This window comes from Thalassophryne amazonica, chromosome 21 (assembly GCF_902500255.1).
Source record: "Thalassophryne amazonica chromosome 21, fThaAma1.1, whole genome shotgun sequence".
Taxonomy (NCBI): domain Eukaryota; kingdom Metazoa; phylum Chordata; class Actinopteri; order Batrachoidiformes; family Batrachoididae; genus Thalassophryne; species Thalassophryne amazonica.
The window spans coordinates 16,461,313-16,485,352 of NC_047123.1; the positions used below are offsets into that span (position 1 = coordinate 16,461,313).

At 40.2% G+C, this 24,040-nt stretch overlaps 2 protein-coding genes across 4 annotated transcripts in view; one reads left to right on the forward strand and one right to left on the reverse strand.

Moving 5' to 3' along the window:
- The window catches only part of syt14b (synaptotagmin XIVb), a 44,453-nt gene extending 39,839 nt beyond the window's left edge, over positions 1-4,614 (forward strand). For 2 of the 3 annotated variants that reach the window (XM_034162043.1, XM_034162044.1), the window contains one exon: positions 2,504-4,614. In XM_034162043.1, coding sequence (XP_034017934.1) covers positions 2,504-2,820 — 317 coding nt within the window. In that variant the 3' untranslated portion in view covers positions 2,821-4,614. The remainder of the gene's footprint in view (positions 1-2,503) is intronic. The other variant, XM_034162045.1, reaches the window with a different exon arrangement.
- Positions 4,615-11,959: 7,345 nt separating this feature from the next.
- The window catches only part of extl3 (exostosin-like glycosyltransferase 3), a 31,832-nt gene continuing 19,751 nt past the window's right edge, over positions 11,960-24,040 (reverse strand). Inside the window, exons 3-6 of the mRNA XM_034161950.1 lie at positions 20,671-20,798; positions 16,803-16,947; positions 16,554-16,682; positions 11,960-12,454 (exon numbers count right to left, since the gene is read on the reverse strand). Coding sequence (XP_034017841.1) covers positions 12,245-12,454; positions 16,554-16,682; positions 16,803-16,947; positions 20,671-20,798 — 612 coding nt within the window. The 3' untranslated portion in view covers positions 11,960-12,244. The remainder of the gene's footprint in view (positions 12,455-16,553; positions 16,683-16,802; positions 16,948-20,670; positions 20,799-24,040) is intronic.

Here is a 24,040-nt window from a genome sequence, read left to right on the forward strand (position 1 = left end):
AACTCTTAGACCCAATAAATAAGTAGCAGCAGCCTTGTTCTGTCTGGTAATCTAAGAACAGAGGGAATTCTGCCATCATTTGTCTTCCTTTGACACCATATACAACCCCTGGCAAAAATTATGGAATCACTGGCCTCGGAGGATGTTCATTCAGTTGTTTAATTTTGTAGAAAAAAAGCAGATCACAGACATGACACAAAACTAAAGTCATTTCCAATGGCAACGTTCTGGCTTTAAGAAACACTGTAAGAAATCAGGAAAAAAAAATTGTGGCAGTCAGTAACGGTTACTTTTATAGACCAAGCAGAGGGAAAAAAATATGGAATCACTCAATTCTGAGGAAAAAATTATGGAATCATGAAAAACAAAAGAACGCTTCAACACATCACTAGTATTTTGTTGCACCACCTCTGGCTTTTGTAACAGCTTGCAGTCTCTGAGGCATGGACTTAATGAGTGACAAACAGTACTCTTCATCAATCTGGCTCCAACTTTCTCTGATTGCTGTTGCCAGATCAGCTTTGCAGGTTGGAGCCTTGTCATGGACCATTTTTTTCAACTTCCACCAAAGATTTTCAATTGGATTAAGATCCGGACTATTTGCAGGCCATGACATTGACCCTATGTGTCTTTTTGCAAGGAATATTTTCACAGTTTTTGCTCTATGGCAATATGCATTATCATCTTGAAAAATAATTCATCATCCCCAAACATCCTTTCAATTGATGGGATAAGAAAAGTGTCCAAATATCAACATAAACTTGTGCATTTATTGATGATGTAATGACAGCCATCTCCCCAGTGCCTTTACCTGACATGCAGCCCCATATCATCAATGACTGTGGAAATTTACATGTTCTCTTCAGGCAGTCATCTTTATAAATCTCATTGGAATGGCACCAAGAAAAGTGCAGATTCGAGATTCATCACTGAATTTGACTTTCATCCAGTCATCCACAGTCCACAATTGCTTTGCCTTAGCCCATTGTAACCTTGTTTTTTCTGTTTAGGTGTTAATGATGGCTTTTGTTTAGCTTTTCTGTATGTAAATCCCATTTCCTTTAGGCGGTTTCTTACAGTTCGGTCACAGACATTGACTCCAGTTTCCTCCCATTCGTTCCTCATTTGTTTTGTTGAGCATTTCGATTTTGAGACATATTGCTTTATGTTTTCTGTCTTGACGCTTTGATGTCTTCCTTGGTCTACCAGTATGTTTGCCTTTAACAACCTTCCCATGTTTGTATTTGGTCCAGAGTTTAGACACAGCTGACTGTGAACAAACCAACATCTTTTGCAACATTGCGTGATGATTTTACCCCCTCTTTTAAGACTTTGATAATCCTCTCCTTTGTTTCAATTGACATCTCTCATGTTGAGCCATGATTCATGTCAGTCCACTTGGGGCAACAGCTCTCCAAGTGTGTGATCACTCCTTTTTAGATGCAGACTAACGAGCAGATCTGATTTGATGCAGGTGTTAGTTTTGGGGATGAAAATTTACAGGGTGATTCCATAATTTATTCCTCAGAATTGAGTGAGTCCATATTTTTTTCCCTCTGCTTGGTCTAAAAAAGTAACCGTTACTGACTGCCACAATTTTTTTTCCTGATTTCTTATAGTGTTTAGTAAAGCCAGAAAGTTGACATTTGAAATGACTTTAGCTTTGTGTCATGTCTGTGATCTGCTTTTTTTTCTACAAAATTAAACAACTGAATTAACATCCTCTGAGGCTGGTGATTCCATAATTTTTGCCAGGGGTTGTATTATGATTGATCTTCCAACAGTCTACAGGCACGATTCAGTCCTGCAGCCTCTTCTTTTAGCTCAATATCTACCTTGTTTTGTTGCCAGGAAAGTTTTGGGAGCATGCGCTGGTGCTGTGTGTTGCCACACACACACACACACACACACACACACACACACACACACACACACACACACACACACACACACACACACACCACACACACACACACACACACACACACACACAACACACTACAGGACTGCCTTGCATCATGGATGGCAATCACCAGGCAGACAACCAGTCCACCTTCACCTCTTGAAAGTAACCATTTATCTGTGGCAGGCCATCTGAATCGTGGACGCCCACTCAGCCGCTGCTGTTACATTCAGCGTGCATCATTTACGATTTTGCTGCACCTGTTTGATGTGATGTTTGACTCTTTAGGACCATGGATTTGAAAATACGTTTTTTGTTTGAGACCAACTGGTATCTGTCATTTTTAAAATGAATGGCTGTTACTTTAGGTAATTCTTTTAGTTTCCTGAGATAGTGTTAGCTTCTTTGGCTGTTACACAGAGGTCAGGTGATCACCGAGTCATTGGAAGCTTTTATCGCTGGTAGAATGTGACTTTTAAAGGATTTGGAAAATGCATGAATGTGATATATCAGGAAAAAAAAAAAAAAAAAAAAAAAAAGCCTTTCTGCAGTACCGATGTCATGTCACTTGATGGCACTGTCTCACCATTTCTCCTCCAGATACCTATGTGAAGTTAACCATGATGGACGCCAAGGGGAAGGAGATGTCCAAGTGTAAGACAGCTGTCTGCCGCGGGCAGCCCAACCCCACCTACAAGGAGACGTTTGTGTTCCAGGTGGCGCTGTTCCAGCTGTCGGAGGTGTCTCTGGTGGTTTCAGTTTTCTGCCGCCGGAGCAGCATGAGGCCCAGGGAGAGACTGGGCTGGGTCTCCCTGGGCCTGAACAGCACCAGCGAGGAGCAGCAGGCCCACTGGTCAGAGATGAAGGAGGCAGAGGGCCAGCAGGTCTGCCACTGGCACACGCTCACCGACACGTAGACCGAGCCAACCTCCAGCGGCGACATCACACTGGAGTTCTTTGGAACAGCTTAAAGGGACCAAGAACTGAGTGAGATTTGTGTGTAGTGTTCGTGGACCTTTTTTATTTACTCACACATGCTGCATGAACACTTTTGTCCTTCAGAGCAAAACAGCCGTTGGGCATCAAAAATTTGGCCTCAACATTTTTGCTGTTGGACCAAATCTGACTGACTTCCAGCAACAGCATCTGCATGCACAACTGTTTACAGGAGTCTGTTAAGATGACCCCCCCGACTCTAAATCTGTGACCAAAGAGCTGGATCCTGGACTAGCAGACTCCTCCCCATTTCTCCTGGGCTTCAGCTGCCACCAGCATACCAGGCATTTCTCTCTCAGCCATCGACAAGAGAATGCAAAGAACTGACTCACTAAGGGCCTAAAATGCTGCAGCTTGTCTACAAGCTATGTACAGTTTACACACTCATATTATGCAATATTCTATTTTTTTCCCTTCCAGACTATCAGTAAATGTTTTCTGGTTGTTTTCTGTGCCGTACATATTACACAAGATAGTCATAACGCAGCTGGCGCCACTTTAAGAAGAAAGATTGTTTTGTGCTCATTGAATGTTTTTAGATTCTTGCAGAATTGGACAGTTTCCCTTTTCGTGCAGAGCTTGTTTCACCGCTCAGTCTTCTGACAGCTCAGCCATGTCCATTCATGTAGAAACACGGCGCTGCTCACTTACAAGGAATATGCAAAAGCCTGTGCAGTCCAATAAACCCAGCTGTTTCTCTGAGGCATGGACCGCTTCAGCAAAAAAAAACATTATCCAAGATGCATTAAAGACTCAAAAGCATTTCCTAGAAATAAAAATTCCATTCCATCTGTTTCCCTCATCCGCAAGAAAAGAAAAAAAAAAAATCTGAAAATTCTCCCTGTCACACAGATTACACAGCCTCCACCCTTTGCTTTTGTCGCAACTGACGGTTCAGGCTGCTGCGAAAGCTGCCATGCTTCGCCTGCTCTGTGTGCGATGACGCCACATTTCTGAAAAATCAGCTCTTTAAAGCCAGTTTTTACAGGATGTGATGATGAAGTCACACATTTGGTTTGTATTTTAAAATAAGTGAAGTACAAGAAACAAGTCATAAAGCTCTGAACATAGAGTTTTTATTTCCATTCATCCGGGCTCAAACTGTACGCTGTCATCAGTCAACATTCTGGTACAGCACTAGCAGCTCTACAGGCAGCTGGAGCGCCATCACCAATTAGTTTTACATCTTTACACCAAGCACCACCGCTGCAGCCTTCCAGGGAATTTTGCAGTTTGGAGCCACGGAAAACCAGCTGTGCCACACTTTCTGGAGGGGAAATTAAAAGATGTGAGGAACGAGAGCTCTTAGCCGAAGACTCGGTAGGTGTCCTGAGGACACGTTTTGTCAATGACGAGCAAGTAAAAATTTTTTTTTTTTTTTACCAATTCAACAGTGAAATAAAAACCAAAAAAAAAAAAAAAAAAAAAACTAGCACACTAAGACGTGCTCGTGTCTCACTTGCAGCAAGAATGGATTTGGTCAAATGACCATTTAGTAAAAGGTTTGCTTTATGATGTTCTGGTTATCTGACGGCGTTTCCAACAAGCGATTGTGTTTAGACCAAGTTTGCACCAAGCTGCTGCAGGGTAACAATGTTTCCCCATCGAGCAGTCAGCGGCACACACTGGTTTTTCGTGGCACTGCAGTGAAATGTATCAGATTATAAACTACAACATCCAGATCACTTTAATGGACATCATTACTAGGTTAAAAAAAGGTCTTATATTTAATAAATATACAGAATCCATGAACCTTTTATAAAAGCATCCTTTCAGTTACAAGTTCATTCAAGATGTCAGATCTATTTGTAGATTGATTTTTTTTTCTTGAATAAATGTTTGAGTTACAGGACAGGAGTTTGGAATTATAAATACATGACGGGGTGATGTATGAAAAGTACCGTACAGAGCGGGTGTGTACAGGAAGTAGCAAAGATCGTACCTATTTGGCAAAGGAAACATTCATCAAGCAATGATTTTAAAAACAATGGTAACATTAAAGCTTGTGTCTGAGCTCAAACTCCTGCAGAGGAGCAACATTAATGTCATGGGGCAAATCTACCATCATACTAGTTTTCTATCACAGTGACTATGTGACATTTTTTGGACACTTTTGTGTAAATACTTTATCCACTTTATTTCAAAAGAAACCTGACATGTAGGAACTTCAGATATCAAAGCTTTTTTTTTTTTTTTCTCACCAGTTTTGGCAGGTAGTGATTGTGTTTTATGTGTAACAGACCACATTAGAATCATTACAATTGAACACAAGTAGTCAGGTCCATAAGTATTTGGACAGTGACAGTTTTGTGGTATTGCTCCTGCACACCACTTGAGTGGAACTGAATGAATCAGGCCATGCTCGTTGAGTAAAGGAGACTAAAAATATTGCATTTAACCATTAAGGAATTCCAGTATTTGGGTGATTCTTAGACTATGGGCACTTATTATGTCCTTTGATCATATTGTATGAAAAACAGAAAAAAAGGGAAATTTCACACTTTTATAGTTATCTTTACAATGAAAGTGTGTCAAGAAATTTGTTCTAGTAGTCTATGACTTTTTCACCTTTTTTCAGCATCATTATATGCAAATATTGCCGTTTTGTGCTTGTCCCACACCCAGACTTTTGATCTTCAATGATATAAATGAATGGTAAAGAAACGTTTTTTTCTAATGTTTTAAAATATCTCTGAATAAAATATCAGTAAAATAATCAAAACATAATTGGGGTATTCAATGTCATACAACTTGTGATTTTTTTTAAACAAAATGTAGTTGTCCCACACTACTGCCGTAATTTCCACCACAACACTGTAATGTCCCTAAACAGTTTGTATGAAAGATTGTTTGGGTAGTTTCTATGGAGATAAACAGTGACATCAAAGCACATGTATATAGTGCCAAATCACAACAAACAGTTGTCCCAAGGCGCTTTATATTGTAAGGCAATGGTGTGGTGGAAATTACATTTACAAGGCCAATAGTGCCCGTAGTTAAAGATTCACCCATTTGTGTAAATACAACTTATTTTCATAGCCCGCAAGTAAGTGGACAAACTCAGGTTACGCCTGGTGCTGAACGTCACAATCCATCCATGGCAACCATCCAGGCAGAAAGATGGTCAAATCCTACCACTGAATAAACCATATTATTACATGGCTGCAACAATACGTGCACTCTGATTTCCAGTCTGATATTTCCCATATCAGACAGTTACCATGACGATCAGTTTGGAATGCGTATCACATTCGTTATAAAACAGAAAGCTAAAAACACAAAAAAGGAAGTCGGACATGAACACACTAAATAAATATATAAAGAGCATTTGGGGGGGGGGGGGATTGAAAGCTTACCAGCTAACGGCAGACCATCTGTTAGCAAGTTCTTGATGGATATATATATATGTGTGTGTGTGTGTTAACCTCACTTGCTCGGTCTGTACGGGGATATCAGACCTCAGTTTTTCAGCCGGACCTTGCCAATGCTCCATCCGTATTTACACCTCAGTCTATTTTTCCATACAGACCTAGCGCTTATTTAATAATCCTTTATTATCTGCTGCAGCCTTGTGAAACGTGTGTGACCCCTTGACCTTTTCCAGCCAAAGGGGTCCTCCACAGCGGTGCATCTGTGTGCTGAAACATGCCCAGAAAAATGTGACACATAGCCAAAATGTCACAGCAGATGCTCCATCATAATGGAAGTGATCTCATCGTAGTCTCCATAAGAAGCTGTTTGTATGATAAAGTCATTCCAGTAGAACACAAAGATCCTATGAATAGACCTCATGACAAAAGTCATGGAATTATCACCTTAGGTCACTGATTAGTATCCAGTCATATAAAGTCATCATGTCTACAGCCGGTTTTCTTGAGAAAAGCCATAGGACTTCCTGTATATTTCTTTCGTCAACTGTGTTTGTAGCATGGCCCAAGCAGAGGGTCTCCCCTTTGAGTCTGGTCTGCTTGAGGTTTCTTCCTAAAATTATCAGGGGGAGTTTTTCCTTACCACTGTTGCCTGTGTGCTTGCTCTAGGAGTTGGTAAGGTTAGACCTTACTTGTGTGAAGCACTTTGAGGCAACTTTGTTGTGCTTTGGCGCTATATCAAATCAAATCAAATCAATTTTATTTATATAGTGCCAAATCACAACAACAGTTGCCCCAAGGTGCCTTATATTGCAAGGCAAAAGCCATACAATAATTACACAAAAACCCCAACAGTCAAAACAACCCCCTGTGAGCAAGCACTTGGCGACAGTGGGAAGGAATATATATGAATATATATATATAAATGAAATAAATTGAACTGACAGATAAATCGACATTTTCAAGTCAGTGAATAGGATTTGGGTTTAATTTACATCAATTATTGTGAAATAGAGACTGTGGTGATGGTGATCATCAGACACTTTAACTGCACAAGGAGGAGACTAGTGAAGGAAGCAACCAAGGCACTCATGGCAAGTCTGATAATATATACAACAGACAAAAGTCACATCATTTCTCTAATCAAAGATAAAGAAGCCTATAACCCCTTCAGGCTTATGTGGGTATCCTGGTGGCTCCCTTCAAGTCTCATTGCACAGTCACTCATCTTTTGAGCAGAGAAATTTCCCCATATACAGTAGTGTTCAGAATAATAGTAGTGCTATGTGACTAAAAAGATTAATCCAGGTTTTGAGTATATTTCTTATTGTTACATGGGAAACAAGGTACCAGTAGATTCAGTAGATTCTCACAAATCCAACAAGACCAAGCATTCATGATAAGCACACTCTTAAGGCTATGAAATTGGGTTATTAGTTAAAAAAAGTAGAAAAGGGGGTGTTCACAATAATAGTAGCATCTGCTGTTGACGCTACAAACTCAAAACTATTATGTTCAAACTGCTTTTTTAGCAATCCTGTGAATCACTAAACTAGTATTTAGTTGTATAACCACAGTTTTTCATGATTTCTTCACATCTGTGAGGCATGGAGTCAACCAACTTGTGGCACCTTTCAGCTGTTATTCCACTCCAAGATTCTTTAACAACATTTCACAATTCATTCACATTTCTTGGTTTTGCTTCAGAAACAGGTTTTTTGATGTCACCCCACAAGTTCTCAATTGGATTTAGGTCTGGGGATTGGGCAGGCCACTCCAAAACATTAATTTTGTTGGTTTGGAACCAAGATTTTGCTCGTTTACTGGTGTGCTTGGGGTCATTGTCTTCTTGAAACACCCATTTCAAGGGCATGTCCTCTTCAGCATAAGGCAACACGACCTCTTCAAGTATTTTGACATATCCAAACTGATCCATGATCCCTGGTATGCGATATATAGGCCCAACACCATAGTAGGAGAAACATGCCCACATCATGATGCTTGCACCACCATGCTTCACTGTCTTCACTGTGAACTGTGGCTTGAATTCAGAGTTTGGGGGTCGTCTCACAAGCTGTCTGTGGCCCTTGGACCCAAAAAGAACAATTTTACTCTCATCAGTCCACAAAATATTCCTCCATTTCTCTTTAGGCCAGTTGATGTGTTCTTTGGCAAACTGTAACCTCTTCTGCACGTCTTTTATTTAACAGAGGGACTTTGCGGGGGATTCTTGCAAATAAATTAGCTTTACACAGGCGTCTTCTAACTGTCACAGCACTTACAGGTAACTCCAGACTGTCTTTGATCATCCTGGAGCTGATCAATGGGTGAGCCTTTGCCATTCTGGTTATTCTTCTATCCATTTTGATGGTTGTTTTCCATTTTCTTCCACGCGTCTTTTTTTTTTTGTCCATTTTAAAGCATTGGAGATCATTGTTGATGAACAGCCTATAATTTTTTTCACCTGCGTATAAGTTTTCCCCTCTCCAATCAACTTTTTAATCAAAATACGTTGTTTTTCTGAACAATGTCTTGAACGTCCCATTTTCCTCAGGCTTTCAAAGAGAAAAGCATGTTCAACAGGTGCTGGCTTCATCCTTAAATAGGGGACACCTGATTCACAGCTGTTTGTTCCACAAAATTGACGAACTGACTGACTGAATGCCACACTACTATAATTGTGAACACCCCCTTTTCTACTTTTTTTTTTTTTACTAATAGCCCAATTTCATGGCCTTAAGAGTGTGCATATCATGAATGCTTGGTCTTGTTGGATTTGTGAGAATCTACTGAATCTACTGGTACCTTGTTTCCCATGTAACAATAAGAAATGTACTCAAAACCTGGATTAATCTTTTTAGTCACATAGCACTACTATTATTCTGAACACTACTGTAGTACATGAATGTTTGTAATTCATAACTACAATGGCACTTTGAGTCTGCATTCCTCTGTCAACAAACCAAATCTCAGCTGTTCTTAGTTATTAACACTTTATTTTTGCCTTTTCCAAAGAGGTTAAGTTTTAATGCAGTTTGATTGTTGGTGGGATTAGATGTGAGTGCATCCATAAAGTATTCAGAGCTTCACTTTTTCCACATTTTGTTATGTTAAAGCTTTATTCCAAAATGGATGAAATTCATTTTTTTTCCTCAAAATTCTGCACACAGTACCCCATAAAGGCAATGTGAAAAAGCTTTTTTATATTGTATTAAAAAAACAACAACAAAAAAACTAAGAAATCAAATGTATGTAAGTATTCACAGCCTTTGCCATGAAGCTCCAAATTGAGCTCAGGTACATCCTGTTTCCACTGATCATCCTTGAGATGGTTCTACAGCTTAATTGGAATTGGACATGATTTGGAAAGACACACACTTGTCTACATATAAGGGCCGACAGCTGACTGTGCATGTCAGAGCACAAACAAAGCATGAAGTCAAAGGAATCATCTGTAGACCTCATTGTCTCAAGGCACAAATCTGGGGAACGGTACAGAAACATAGCTACTGCTCTGAATGTCCCAATGAACACAGTGGCCTCCATCATCCATAAATGGAAGAAATACAGATCCACCAGGACTCTTCCTAGAGCTGGCCCCCCGTCTAAACTAAACGATCGGGAGAGAAGGGTCTTAGTCAGGGTGGTCACCAAGAACCTGATGGTCACTCTGTCAGAGAGCCAGTATTCCTCTGTGGAGAGAGGAGAACCTTGCAGAAGAACAACCATCTCTGCAGGAATCCACCAATCAGGCCGGTATGGTAGAGTGGTCAGATGGAAACCATTCCTTCATAAATGGCACAAGACAGCCTGCCTGGAGTTTGCCAAAATTCTTGGTTCTTATGAAACAAAGATTGAACTCTGGCGTGAATGCCAGGTGCCATGTTTGGAGGAAACCAAGCACTATTCCTACAGTGAAGCATAACGGTGGCAGCATCATGCTATAGGGATGTTTTTCAGCAGCAGGAACTGGGAGACTAGTCAGGATTGAGGGAAAGATGAATGCAGCAATGTAAAGAGACATCCTGGATGAAAACCTGCTCCAGAGCGCTCTTGACCTCAGAACGGGGGACAGTTCATCTTTCAGCAGGACAATGACTAAGCACACAACCAAGATATCAAAGGAGTGGCTTCAGGACAACTCTGTGAATGTCCCCAAGTGGCCCAGCCAGAGCCCAGACCTGAATCTGACTGAACATCTCAAGATCTGAAAATGTCTGTGCATCAACACTCTCCATCCAGCCTGATGGAGCTTGAGAGGTGCTGCAAAGAGGAATGGACAAAACTGCCCAAAGATAGGTGTACCAAGCTTGTGGCATCATATTCAAGAAGACTTGAGGCTGTAATTGCTGCCAAAGGTGCATCAAGTACTGAGCAAAGGGTGTAAATACTTATGTACATGTGATTTCTTCATTTTTTATTTTTAATAAACTTACAAAAGTTTAAAATGACCTTTTTTCATGTCATTGTGGGGTGTTGTGAGTAAAATTTTGAGGGGAGAAAATGAATTTACTCAATTTCAGTATAAGGTTGTAACATAAAATGTGCAAAAAGTGCTATGAATTCTTTCAGGACGCCCTGTAAAATGTACTATTGCTGCATACTTCAACAAATTCCACATCTGTGATATTAATGAGCTGCAGGCACACGTGGTGAGCAGGAGATTTTAACTGCGAGCCCCTCAATAGATTAGACAAATGGATGTTGTTGATTTTGGATTAAGGCCTCGATTCAACTGGAATCTCAAACATTTGCTGAGGAGCAAGTTCCATTCTACCGTGGTTCTTGGGAGGAAAGAGTATTTGTACTGAACAGATTTTCTTGAAACTTGGTGGAAAGGTTCAGTATGGGCAAAGGAGGCAAAGCAGATTTCGTTTTGAGTGACTTGAATCCATCCAATGAAAAAATATTTGTCATTAGATGGAAAATATTTGTAGTTTGTCCAATTAGTTCAGGGCTCAGGAAATCGAGACACTATGTATAAAAAGGTTTGTAATTCCAAAATGATTTTTTTTTTTGTTTTTTGTTAAACCATTTGATTTAAGGTTTAAAGTTGGTACTACAACATCTTGACTGCTTCCATTTTAGCTTCATTGTGGTGGTGTACAAAATCAAAATTATACTTGTGTCACCGTCTAACTACTTATGGGTCAGACTATTTTAACCTCAGGACTATTTTACAAACATCAAACACAACTTCATTTCCTTTTTTTTTTATAGTGTTTTTCCTATAAGCAAAGCAAAAACTAAATATGGCAGCTAGTTTGACAATGAACTTTAGGTATTATGGTGATGGCTGAAGTGACTTCATTCTTAACCACGATTACCTCTGCCTGACCGTGACTCGGCCCAACTGGTTTCTCTTCAGCTGAGATCCTGACTTCTCCACACACACACGGACGTTTGAAGGTGAGCGTCTGGTCTCCCATCTACAGAAAGGTTGTTTCATGGAGACGCTTATACATTTAAACACAATCAAAAAAGTGTTCAATAAAATATTTCTGACCATCAGTGCTTCCTCACATATACATGTAACACGTAGTCCGTAAAATGGTAAAATGCGCAGAGGTTGCCACGCACCCACATCAGTCTGTAAATACGGCTCGGCGACCGGCTGTCAGTTGTTCAGTAGCTAATATCAAGAACGTCGGGTTGGTCATCCTGGAAGAGTCTCTGCACACTCTGTACATCTGGAGCCTTTGACATCTGTAGTGGTTGATGACTGAGTGTGATTCAAGAACGTGGGAGGGAAAAACAAACAAAAACCATGAGATCCACTAAACCAGGCTTATTTTGTTGGCAGCAGTAATTTAGCTTCATCAACATTTATCCCATCCACAGCTCGAGAAGTTTTTCCTACAAACATTTCAAGTTTACATCTGGAGGCTCAGCCAACGCGTCTTCTGGCTACTGACGGTGGGCGCTGCTGTTCCTGTTCAACACTGCCAGTCCACCCGCTCCGCTTGGGGTCCCGCTGCTAAATGAACTTGAAGCACTTTGTCTTATCGTGGGGTAAGCGAGTCTTAAACAGCACAGAATCTACCCGGAACTGTGTGTACAGCAGAGGCATGTAGCCGTACACTTTGACAAAGAAGTTGATGCACTTGTGGCGCTCGTGGAAGTGCGAGTCGTCGTGCGACAGGGCTTGAGGGCAGCCGGGACAGCGGAAGGTCCAACGAGACGTCACCTGAAGTGCAGAAAGAGTGCGAGTGAGTGAATGCGAACGGTGACGTATGAGAAGCAGTTATCAGCTTTTTATATTTGGACAAAACACGTCTTCGTCGTTTATCCCTCACAGACAGAAATCAGACAAATGTGGTGTTCGGTATAAAGACCGAAGAGTTTATTCTCAGACCACTGGAATGTTCACTTCAGATCTTAATGTGGCTTTTAGAAGGATTTGTTCCAGAAAACTGAGATCACACACTGACCTGCAGCTCTTGTCACATGTCTCTTGGTTGCTTCCCTCACTGATCTCCTTTTGAGATGACCTGCTCCTGGTGAATTTAGAAGTTATGCCACATTCTCTCCATTTCAGCTCGACTCCAACCGGTACGGAGTGACATGTAGCTTATATTGTCACCACACTTGCACTCTTCAATCACTGTATTTTATAATACAGTGATTAAGTAATTTCCATATAAATCACATCCAACATTTGTAATTTGTCAGACTGCGATACGCTGCTGTACGACTTTTTCCATTTACAGCAGCAACAATATTGTTTTTTCCAGATTAACAATAGTTTTCTTGTTTCTTCACTTGGTCTGTGTTTGAACTGTTTTTCACTTTCTTTGTCATTATCTTGACTTGTCACATGCATTTTATTTAGTTGCAGCCTGTCACCATCTGAAAAAAAATTATATACGTTAAGTGATAAACAGATTCACGATATAATTATTGTTTTACTACAATGTTTGTGAACCACTAAACTGTGACTGTCCTAGACTTATGTCACAATAGCTCAACTCCCCTGTGGACCATGGGCGCAATTTGGTGGGGGATAGGGGGGACATGTTCCCCCACCTTTTCAACCAGGGGGACAGAATATGGTATGCCCCCCCACCTTCTGACATATATGTGTGTACTTGAAACATGCTATGTCGGTCTTATGTGCAAACCATGTCAGTCTTATGTGCAAAACCATGTCAGAATAGTATCTTTGTTTCTGCAAGTTTGTATTTTTAGCAGCACTGACTTGTTTACAACACCTGTTTCTTGTTTTTCACATTCGGAATTTTCTGGGACTGCAATTGCCCAGATTTGAAACCAAAAATAGTTGCCTCTAGGGACTAGTGTCTACACATAAGTATCAATGGACCATATGCTAATTTACTAAATTCTGAAAGTTAGAAAAGGAAATCAGAAAAGCTATTTGGGACCTCAGAAAGCCCATCTGCAATTATTGCTTGATCTCCAAAATCAGTCTATGCAAGAGAAATTATGTTCAGTATGAGTGTTGTCATTAGTGCCACTTCGAAAATTAAATTCATGAGAAGTAATTTATCCTAAACTTATGATCTGTTGTTTTTCAAACTTATGCAAAAACAAATGTTGAGAAAAAAAATACAGTATGCGATAGTTAATAATTATTAAGAGCCTGTTCTTTCATATTTATGAATACATTTTACCACATTGCAGTTGTTTTTTTTAATGAAAACCCAACCTATCATTCTTTTTGAATTCTACACGTGGTGATACCTTATTTACACCAGGATGTTAATAAAATCAATGCTGACTATTCCCAGAATAAAGTACTTATATCCACAGTTTCAAATTGCATAGGTCAGATGGTGTCCACTTTACGGTCTTCTCAAAACATTAAAATTACTGTTCTGGATGCTCAGAATGCATCTGACCTTATCTAGAAACCGTTGGCTTCGGCCCTGCGGGCCTCACACTACATCCCACTCAATTTCTAGTTCTAAATTGCGCCCTTGCTGTGGACCAAAGTCCAAATCTTATGTTTGCCTCGTATAAATAATAAATAAATATTAATTTATAGTGACTTATTGAGATTTTTTTTTGGCTGTAAATCAAAAATATCCACTGCATCCTAAACCCCCATGATCAGTGGGCACATATACCCACAATTATCACAAGGAGTGAGAAAGCTGCACCTTGTGCTAATTTTAGCGACAGTGTGACAGACCTTTGTGTTGATGTGGACAACAAAAATACATTTACTAAACAATATATATTGCCAAGTTAAACTGCAGCCTGATCAGACAGTCTCAATGTGAACTCTCCAAAATTTTGCATCATTTTGCGGGATTTGAAACCTCAATATCACACACAAATTACAGTTGGTCTATTCACACTCTCATCCAGTAGATGGCAGTGTTCTGTGCATTTTGACTGGGTGGGGGAGTGATGAGAGCACATCATTTGAATTTTCCCATTATGCCTTTCGGCACATGTGTCTGTTTAACGCTCAATATGTGCAATATATTTTCACTTTGGTTTTGTGATCGCCTTTGAATTTACCCAGCAGCACTTGCGGTGCATAAACTCGAAACTGGCTTAGCCAACTGTGTACTGAGTCAATACTAAAAGTTAGCGGTTAGCTGTAACTTCCGTCAATTATTTTAGCGGTTTATCAGTTTAGCATTTTAAAAGATAACTTTTCAGTTAGTGGATTAGCGGTTACCAAAGCTAACTTTTTGGTTAGCTGTGCCGACGACTGGTAATGGAACTCTTTAGTATAACAGAAGTAAATCATTTTTACAGCCAGTTTTTAGATAGGGGATGGTTACATTTCCAAATCACTGAATATGTCCTGGACTGTATCATTTAATCATCATACACCACAAACAGTGTGGTACTCTATAGCAAATCTGCGTGGAGTAGAAAAAAACAGAGTGACCATGCAAAAAGCAGATTGCTGAGGGAAGCCACGAAGAAACACATGACAACTCTGGAAGAGTTGCATTCTTCTTAGCCTGCAACTGGAAAAGGGGCAACGTCTGTATTTTGCATCACCAGTTACACAAAATCATGATGGAGTGGAGCAGGGGAAGGATTTTCTGGAAAAAAATGCAAACTTGAAAGTTCAGGTACATTTTGCAGAAGGCACATGGGAGACTTGAGCCTAGATCTGAGCTGTTCCCTTTTATTAAAGTTCTTCTCTATTCCACTGCACCATGAAAACTGGGAATGATCATGAAAAAGGCCAAATTTCTCCTATGCACAAGCTCTCCAATCAAATACACGGAAGCCTGTAATTCCTTCAGAGTTGTCGTGTGTGTTGGTGGCTTTCCTCACTGTTCTTTTTGCATGGCCACACAAATTTATCACACGGGGCCATACTGGTTGTATATTTTAATGATTGATGGAAGTGAAGCACAACACATACCATACATATAACATATTCAGTGATTTGGAAATGTTCCTGTTACCATCCCTTGACTTGTCTGAAGAAAACAGGCAATAAAAATGATGATTTACATCTGTGATACCATTACTGATGAAATCCATCATCTTAGAACAGAAAAGGAGAGTTCTCCACACTTCTGTATAGCACAAAAAAAAAAAAAAAAAAAAAAAAAATCCGGTGCAACCAGGTAGGAGTGACTTGTAGAAGAGAAAAGCAGCTGATGCAATACAGAAGTAGGTGCTGAAAAATGAATGAAATTACTGAAAACATACAAAAAAGACTAACGTTTCGATGTGAAAATCACATCTTCATATGAGTCCCATCATCTTAGCTTTGATATTTTTATTTAATTTATACCAGGTTGCAGAGATTTGCTTTCATTTCTAATAGGATCATTTTAGAAATTTAAATTTAGAGAAGCCTGAATCATTTCTTGTGTTCAAAATGGCATAAACAAATTAAAATGCATAAAAGCCCAGGGGATAAATACTTTTTGCAAGGCACTGTAGGATTCCCACACAAACTTGCTCCAAATCCATTATTCACATCTTATTTCCAGCAGGAAACTGCTGTCGCGAAGCCGTCCCTAATTCCTCTCTGAAACATTCCTGAATATTAACACTCCACTAAATCAAAAACAAGTTAAAAGTGTGGGTTTTGCTTGTGTGATTCCTACGATGTGTCGATTCACAACTGTGCACTGTGGTATTAAATGTATTACTCATAAAAAATCTGGCACAACACACCAATTCAGAGTTGTGCTTGATTTAGCATTTGTGTGGAATATTGGATAGGTCAGTCTGAATAATGCTAACAGCGGACATAAAACCCACACAGGACCTGAGGCAGACAGACACAATGTTTACCAAGTTGTGTTAAACACAACAAGAGTACCAGCTCCGTCACTGACCTTAATGGGTGGTTTGCGGGTTATGTGAGACACGAGGAAGTTCATGGCAATATCCTCACAGTTTATGTACTCATCCACCATGTCCCTGATGGCCTGGGGCATCACGTAGGAGTACAGGTAGGCATAGTACTACAAGAACACAAAGGCACACGGGAACATCTAAATACAGGCGCTGAATAAATGTCAGGCAACAAAAAGACACGTTTGGCTGACTGCAGGTAGCTTTGGAGGATTGTGCGGGAGTCAAACCTTGTGGAAGAAAGCTGCTCCTGTCAGGACCATGGAGAGCTCACAGGAGTAATTGGAGTTGTACAGCCAAGACTGGTGGTTGACATCCCACGCGTGATACCTGCCAGGGAAACCCACAATGCGGTCTCTGGCCTCACGCCACACTCTATGACACAGAGAGACAGAAGAGTTACTGAATTTATGCCAGCTTTAGAACCAACTTTTTACTGTCTTGAATGTGGTGAATTTGGATTCTGAGTCTGTGTATATGCAACTATACAATAAAAAGAAGTGAAGAAATGTGATAATATACAACTCAAGTCTCAAAATAAAAAAGTCAATTTCTGATTCCAAATAATGATGTAGAGTTGTTTGTGATGGCAACACAAGTGACCCAAGTCCAAGCTATCGCTCACATGTGGTAAAGAACTGCTCTGTAATATGAACGTGTAATTAGGAAGGGGGGGGGGGGCACATGGGGTTGAACATTCTCAGGTCTGTTTCAGGCCGCAATCATATGTGGAAATATAGTGCATCTGGAAAGTATTCATGGCGCTTCACTTTTTCCACATTTTGTTATGTTACAGCCTTATTCCAAAATGGAATAAATTCATGTTTTTCCCTCAAAATTCTACTCACAACACCCCATAATAACAACACGAAAAGAGTTTTTAAATGTTTGCAAATTTTATTAAAAACAAAAAACTAAGAAATCACATGTACATAAGTATCCACACCCTTTGCTCAATACTTTGTTGATGCACCTTTGGCAGCAATTACTGCCTCAAGTCTTCTTGAATATGATGCCACAAACTTGGTGCACTTATCTTTGGGCAGTTTTGCCCATTTCTCTTTTAAAACCTCTCATGTTCCATCAGGTTGAATGGGGAGCGTCGGTGCACAGCCGTTTTCAGATCTCTCCAGAGATGTTCAATCGGATTCACGTATGGACTCTGGCTGGGTCACTTGGGGACATTCACAGAGTTGTCCTGAAGCCACTCCTTTGATATCTTGGCTGTGTGCTTTGGGTCACTGTCCTGATGAAAGATGAACCGTTGCCCCAGTCTGAGGTCAAGAGCACTCTGGAGCAGGTTTTCATCCAGGATGTTTCTGTACATTGCTGCATTTATCTTTCCCTCAATCCTGACTAGTCTCCCACTTCCTGCTGCTGAAAAGCATCCCCAGAGCATGATGCTGCCACAACCATGCTTCACTGTAGGGATGGTGCCTGGTTTCCTCCAAACATGATGCCTGGCATTCACAGCAAAGAGTTCAATGTTTGTCTCATCAGACCAGAGAATTCTGTTTTCAAGGTCTGAGAGTCCTTCGGGTGCCTTTTGGCAAACTCAGGCAGGCTGCCATGTGCTTTTTACTAAGGAGCGGCTTCCGTCTGGCAACTCTACCATACAGGCCTGATTGGTGGATTGCTGCAGAGACGACTGTCCTTCTGGAAGGTTCTCCTCTGTTCACAGAGGAATGCTGACGCTCTGACAGATTGGATTCTTGGTCACCTCCCTAATTTCCTCCTCCCCTGATCACTCAGTTTAGATGGGCGGCCAGCTCAAGGAAGAGTCCTGGTGGATCCGAACATCTTCCACTTTCAGGTGATGGAGGCCACTGTGTTCATTGAGACTTTCAACACAGCAGAAATGTTTCTGTACCCTTTCCCAGATTTGTGCCTCGAGACAAACCTGTGGGGACCTGAGCTTAATTTTGAGCTTTTCATGGCAAAGGGTGTGAATACTTATGTACACGTGATTTCTTTAGGTTTATATTTTTAATAAATTCACAAAAATCTCAAAAAAGTAATTTTTTTACATTGTCATTATGGGGTATTGTGTGCAGAATGTTGAGGGAAAACAATGAATTTCATACATTTTGGCATAAGACTATAACATAAAATGGTGAAAAAATGAAGCACTGTGAATACTTTCTGGATGCACTGCAAATTAGATACAGACTGGACAGCAGCCGATGACTGTGGTCTAAAAACAGATCGGTATTTCCTCATCATTCACATCCTCCCAAATCCTGACTTGCAGCTTCCTGTGAATAGAGCAGTGATCGCTCTTGCACAAAGCAGAGCTGGAATTGGACAAACTAGCTATAACTATTATTGTTAGAATTATTGTTGTTCCAAATCATCACTTTTACAGTTTTCTTTAAACAAGTCAGGGGATATGTACACGAGCATTTTCAAGTCAATCATTAGAAATGTACCCAAGCGCAGTTGTGGAGGGTAAATCAGTCTGGAGTAAGTAGTTCTCGAAACCTGAGTGACCGCACAAGATGACGAGTGAGAATAGAATGCCTTTCAATCCTGTACAGAAGTACATAATGAAATGCACCTCCTAAATGAAGATCAGAAGATTATCTCTTAAGAAAGAAAATCTCTCATGTGTCGGGAAGACACCATGTCAGCCAGGCTATTCTTAAGGAGTTATAGGCTTCAGTGGCGGCACTTCTCTTGGTTGCACCTGTTTTCCTGAAAAATCACAAACTCAGACAGTCTGATTCCTCACAGCTTCTGACATGCTACAAGAAGCTATAATGAACATTAATGACATAATTTGGGTAATAAAAGAGCAATCCGAATTGCAGCCTGTTTTGTTTGTACTGGCATTATCTCAAACTACTTCCATGTCAGAAAGAAGAAAACAGTCACTTCAACGTAATTCCCTGGAACACGCAGATACACCGAAATATGTGTCATTGACTAATGTAAAAAATTTGACTCAACAGATCACAAATGTGTCAACAATAGGGGTGGGCACACAGTCCTGGGTAAATATAAGGCAAGTGGAGATAATAATTCATGACAAATAGCTGTTAAGTGTGATTCAGCGTGATGCCCATCTACCCATCGAGTAGATGGCAGTGTTCTATGCATGTTGGGTCAAAATGCATAGAATACTGAGTCAAAATGCATAGAACACTGGCATCTACTGGATGGGAGTGTGAATAGCGACCAACTATCAGACGGTCGCTATTTGTTGCACTGAATCACACTTAAACAGAATTTTCAGTTTTGCAAATGCCTTTTTTTTTTTTACAAATGGAAAAAAAAAAAAGACATTTTCAAATACACATTTATTTGTAAAAACCAACACACCAACCAACCAGTGATGAGAGGAGACTCATTTTCCCATAATGCCTTTTGGCATCTGTGTGTGTTAATGCACAAACCTTCAGAATTAGCACAACTAAAAGACACATGCAATATTTTTCACTTTGTAAAAATGACAGACTTGACATTAATTGTCAATAAACCATCTGGAATTAGTTTGGTTTATAAATCAAACCATAAGTCAAAACTGTTTTGCTTATGATGTCTTCTGCCACACATCTGTGTTGTTCCATGTTGAAAATAAATTACACTTCCTTACAGCAGTGGGCAGGACGCACAAAGACAGAAGCTCTGACTCGTTTGTGTTGGGTTTGTGATTGTCTTCAATTTTACTCAGAAGTGCTGGCGGTGCTTAAACTCAAAACTGGCTTGTCAGTAGCTGATAGTGTACTGGAGTCAATACGTTAGCTGTAGCTTCCGCAAAAATTTTTTTTGTGGTTTATTGGTTTAGCATTATAAAAGTTAGCTTTTACAGTTAGCGGATTAGCGGGTATCAAAGCTAACTTTTTGGTTAGCTGTGCCCACCACTGTAGAAAATACAATAAATGGTTTTGCTTTAGTGTTGACTGAACTGTGGATTGTTTTTCTGTTAACAGATTCATTGTTTGTCTGCAACATGATGTCATAAAAGCTGATGATTTGTGACCCAAACCAAGAGCAATAGCAAAAATGTTCTATAAAGTCTCATATATATATATATATATATATATATATATATATATATATATATACATACATTCAAATTAAGACATCATGACTTACCTGAATCCAAACATAATCTCATCATGCCGGAGATGAGCATCATCATCTATCGACAAGATAGCTTCAGTTTCCACGGCATCCCAAGGAAGGAAGCGGTTGTTGAGGCTGTTTTTTTCTGTATGGACAACCTGCAGATGTAGAATGAACAACATTTCTTGTGGCCAATTATGAAAGCAGGTTTAGCTAATGAGATGGACAGTAACTACCAGAGAGCTTTCAAATTACAAACAAAACCACAGCAAAAAAGGATTTCTAGAGATAAGACAAAAAGTCGCAAATTCTTGCAAAATCAGCTCATCATTCACTGCAGTAAGCAAAAGAAACAATGACACAAAGAAACATTCACTGTAACTGTAATGTATCTAAATAGTATATATTACAATTACATCATGTATGGTGAACATTAAAGATTTATGCCCTGTGGCAGACTGGCGTACTGTCCAGGCTGTACCCAACCTCATGCCCTATCACTCCTGGGATAGAAAACAGTCAGATGAATTAAAGCTTTATTCTAACCTAGCCTATTTCAAAACAACTAAATGAATGTAATCACATCTTATTTTGAAATTTGTTGATTACATTCTATTTATATTTATCTGCATGAGTTGCAGAGAGGGAATGAAAATAATTATACTAGTCCTCAATTTGAAATATAAATGAACAGATCAGGAAATTCTTTTTGAACAGGCATTGTGATGCATTACTTTATGGTTTAAACTAGCTTGGTACATTTGGTGAAACATTAAGCTGAGTGAACACTCACTCACTCGTCTTCAACCGCTCACCCGACACCAGGAGGCTAACAAAGATAAAAATTCATTTTCATCTTTCTTAGTTACTACTTTTTTTTCTAACTGAAGTGTTGATTATGCAATTGCTAAATATGAAACTTGTCACTATAAAAAATTCACAAGTGATGTTTATATTGTGTTGTGTAGTACTGCTCACAAGTGATGTTTATATTGTGTTGTGTAGTACTGCTCCTTTAATGCAGTGATGTTATCAGTGACTTTGAGATAGCCATATCGGTCACAGGAGAGCAGTTTTTCCATCCCGGGATGACATCAGTTAAACATTTGTTCAGCAAATGTTTTTGAATTTGATTATATCTTCATTCAGTCAGAGTACACGACTGTGACTTCAATGTGTAAAAATAAGAGTGCATACTGTGGTGTAATGTTACTGCATTATAAAGCGAGTGATGCCATCACAGGGGCATGCTACAGAATGCTACAGGGGCGGGAACTGCAGGGAATGTACCGAAGGGGACATGTATTTTTTGATGTTGTTGTTACCTGACAGTTAAATAAAGATACTGAATGTCAGCTCATGACAGTTTTTATTGAAGTGACAGGAACCTAACGCGATGTGGTGTCAGAAGTGTTGCGCTACAGACCGGAGGAAGACGATGACTCGCGGGTGAGCCGAAGCAGGGAAAGAAAAAAACAACAAAACCAAAGGGGAAAAAACCAACAACAACAACAAAAAAACAAAGAAAAAAAAAACAGTGAAATAATGGCAGACGAGGTGGCGTCCCTGCCCGATGTGGTCCAAGCCAAACTCACGGCACCTCTGACGGCAACAATCGCCACCCCGAGGCAGTCAACGTCTCAAAGCCACAGGAGTGGGAGAAGTGGATTAGAAGATTTGAGCGCTTCAGACTGGGAAGTAGTTTGAACAACTCCTCAGAAGTGAACTAAATTAATACTCTTGTGTAATACATAAGAGACGAAGCTGACGGCATGCTATGGGGGACTAGAGTTACCGAGCGAGCAGTGACAGCAGTACGAGGCAGTGAAGAGAGGGTTTGATTCATATTTTGTCCCAAAGAAAAACGTGATATATGAAGGTGCCAAGTTCAACAAGATACAGCAGCCTACAGAAACAGTGGATTCATTTATCACAGCATGATAAACTGGGTATGGTGAACTGCATGATGGAATTTTGAGAGACCGATTGGTGGCGGGTCTTAAAGATTCATCACTATCAGAGAAAATGCAACTTGATGAAGATCTCACTCTCACAAAAGCTATCATCAACGCGTGAGTGATCAGAAAATCTGACCCAAATGTGGAAAATCACCCTCTCACCCAGCAATCCAGTGCGCAGCAAGAGTGCATAATGCCGCAACTGTGGTAAAAGAGGACATTATGGGAAAGTCTGCAGGTCACACAGCACAGTGAATGAAGATCCATGGATGGCTGATATAAATCTAGGAGACAGTAAAGTAACATTCAAAATAGACGCTGGGGCTGACAGCCATTCCAGAGGAAGCTTTCCTTAAAATCACAAATAGTGAGATAAAACTGGAAAAGGCACAGAAACCACTCTATGGTCTGGGAGGAGCAAAACTAACGGCACTGGGGTAAACTACTGAAACACTCTCATACAGGGAGAGGAGCACTGCAGAAAAAAAAAATCTTTGTTGTAAGAAATCCACATGTTGTATTACTGAGCAGAGTAGCTTCAGTGAGACTTACGTTAGTAGCCAGAGTCGATGCCACAGACCAAGAGACAGTGAGAAAGATCCATCCTAAGCTCTGTGATGGACTCAGACAGGTTCAGAAAGCTTATACCATTAAGGTTAAGCCCGATGCCAAGCCATTTTTTCTTAACGTGCCACGACACGTCCTACTACCACTGATGGAAAAATTTAAAAAAAGAGCTGGAGTGGATGGAGAATTTAGGGGTCATCAGATGTGTGGAGGAGCCTACAGACTGGTGGTGTGGCATGGTTGGAGCGTCAAAAAAAGGACAAAGACCAAGTGCGCATGTGTGGATACACGATTAAATGAGTCGGTGTGCAGAGAAAAGTTCATCCTGACCACTGTAGACCAAACACGGCATGCTCACAGGTGCACAATATTTCATCAAGCTAGATGCAAATACCCCTGTCCAAAGAGTTGGGTCTCTACTATAACCATTTGCCTTTCAGTATCTCCTTTCAGTTGCACAGAAAACCTGCACCCTCTTGGTCCTGTCTGGAATTGGTTTGATACCTCTGCGGTAAAGTAAAGCTGCTGAACGTGAACACACGGTAGTTTTCACTGAAGAGATAAGAACCTAATGCAACACATACATACAAACAGGTAATATTTAAAGGACATGTTGTACGTTATTTAATGTTCTGGTTAGCAACGCAACATCAAAATATTCATGACTGCAAGTCTATCCGCACCCATGCGGTAATAATTGGTGGTCGCTGATGTATTTTATTGCTAATTATCCCTCTCGCTCAGCGAGTCAGCAGGTGCAATTCCGGAAAACATCTTGCTCTGCATGTGACGTACATTTTACGAAAAGCAGAAACATACCAATGGTTGACAGACCAAGTGAAACGAACGTTGCTACGTCAGACAATGAAGCGTCT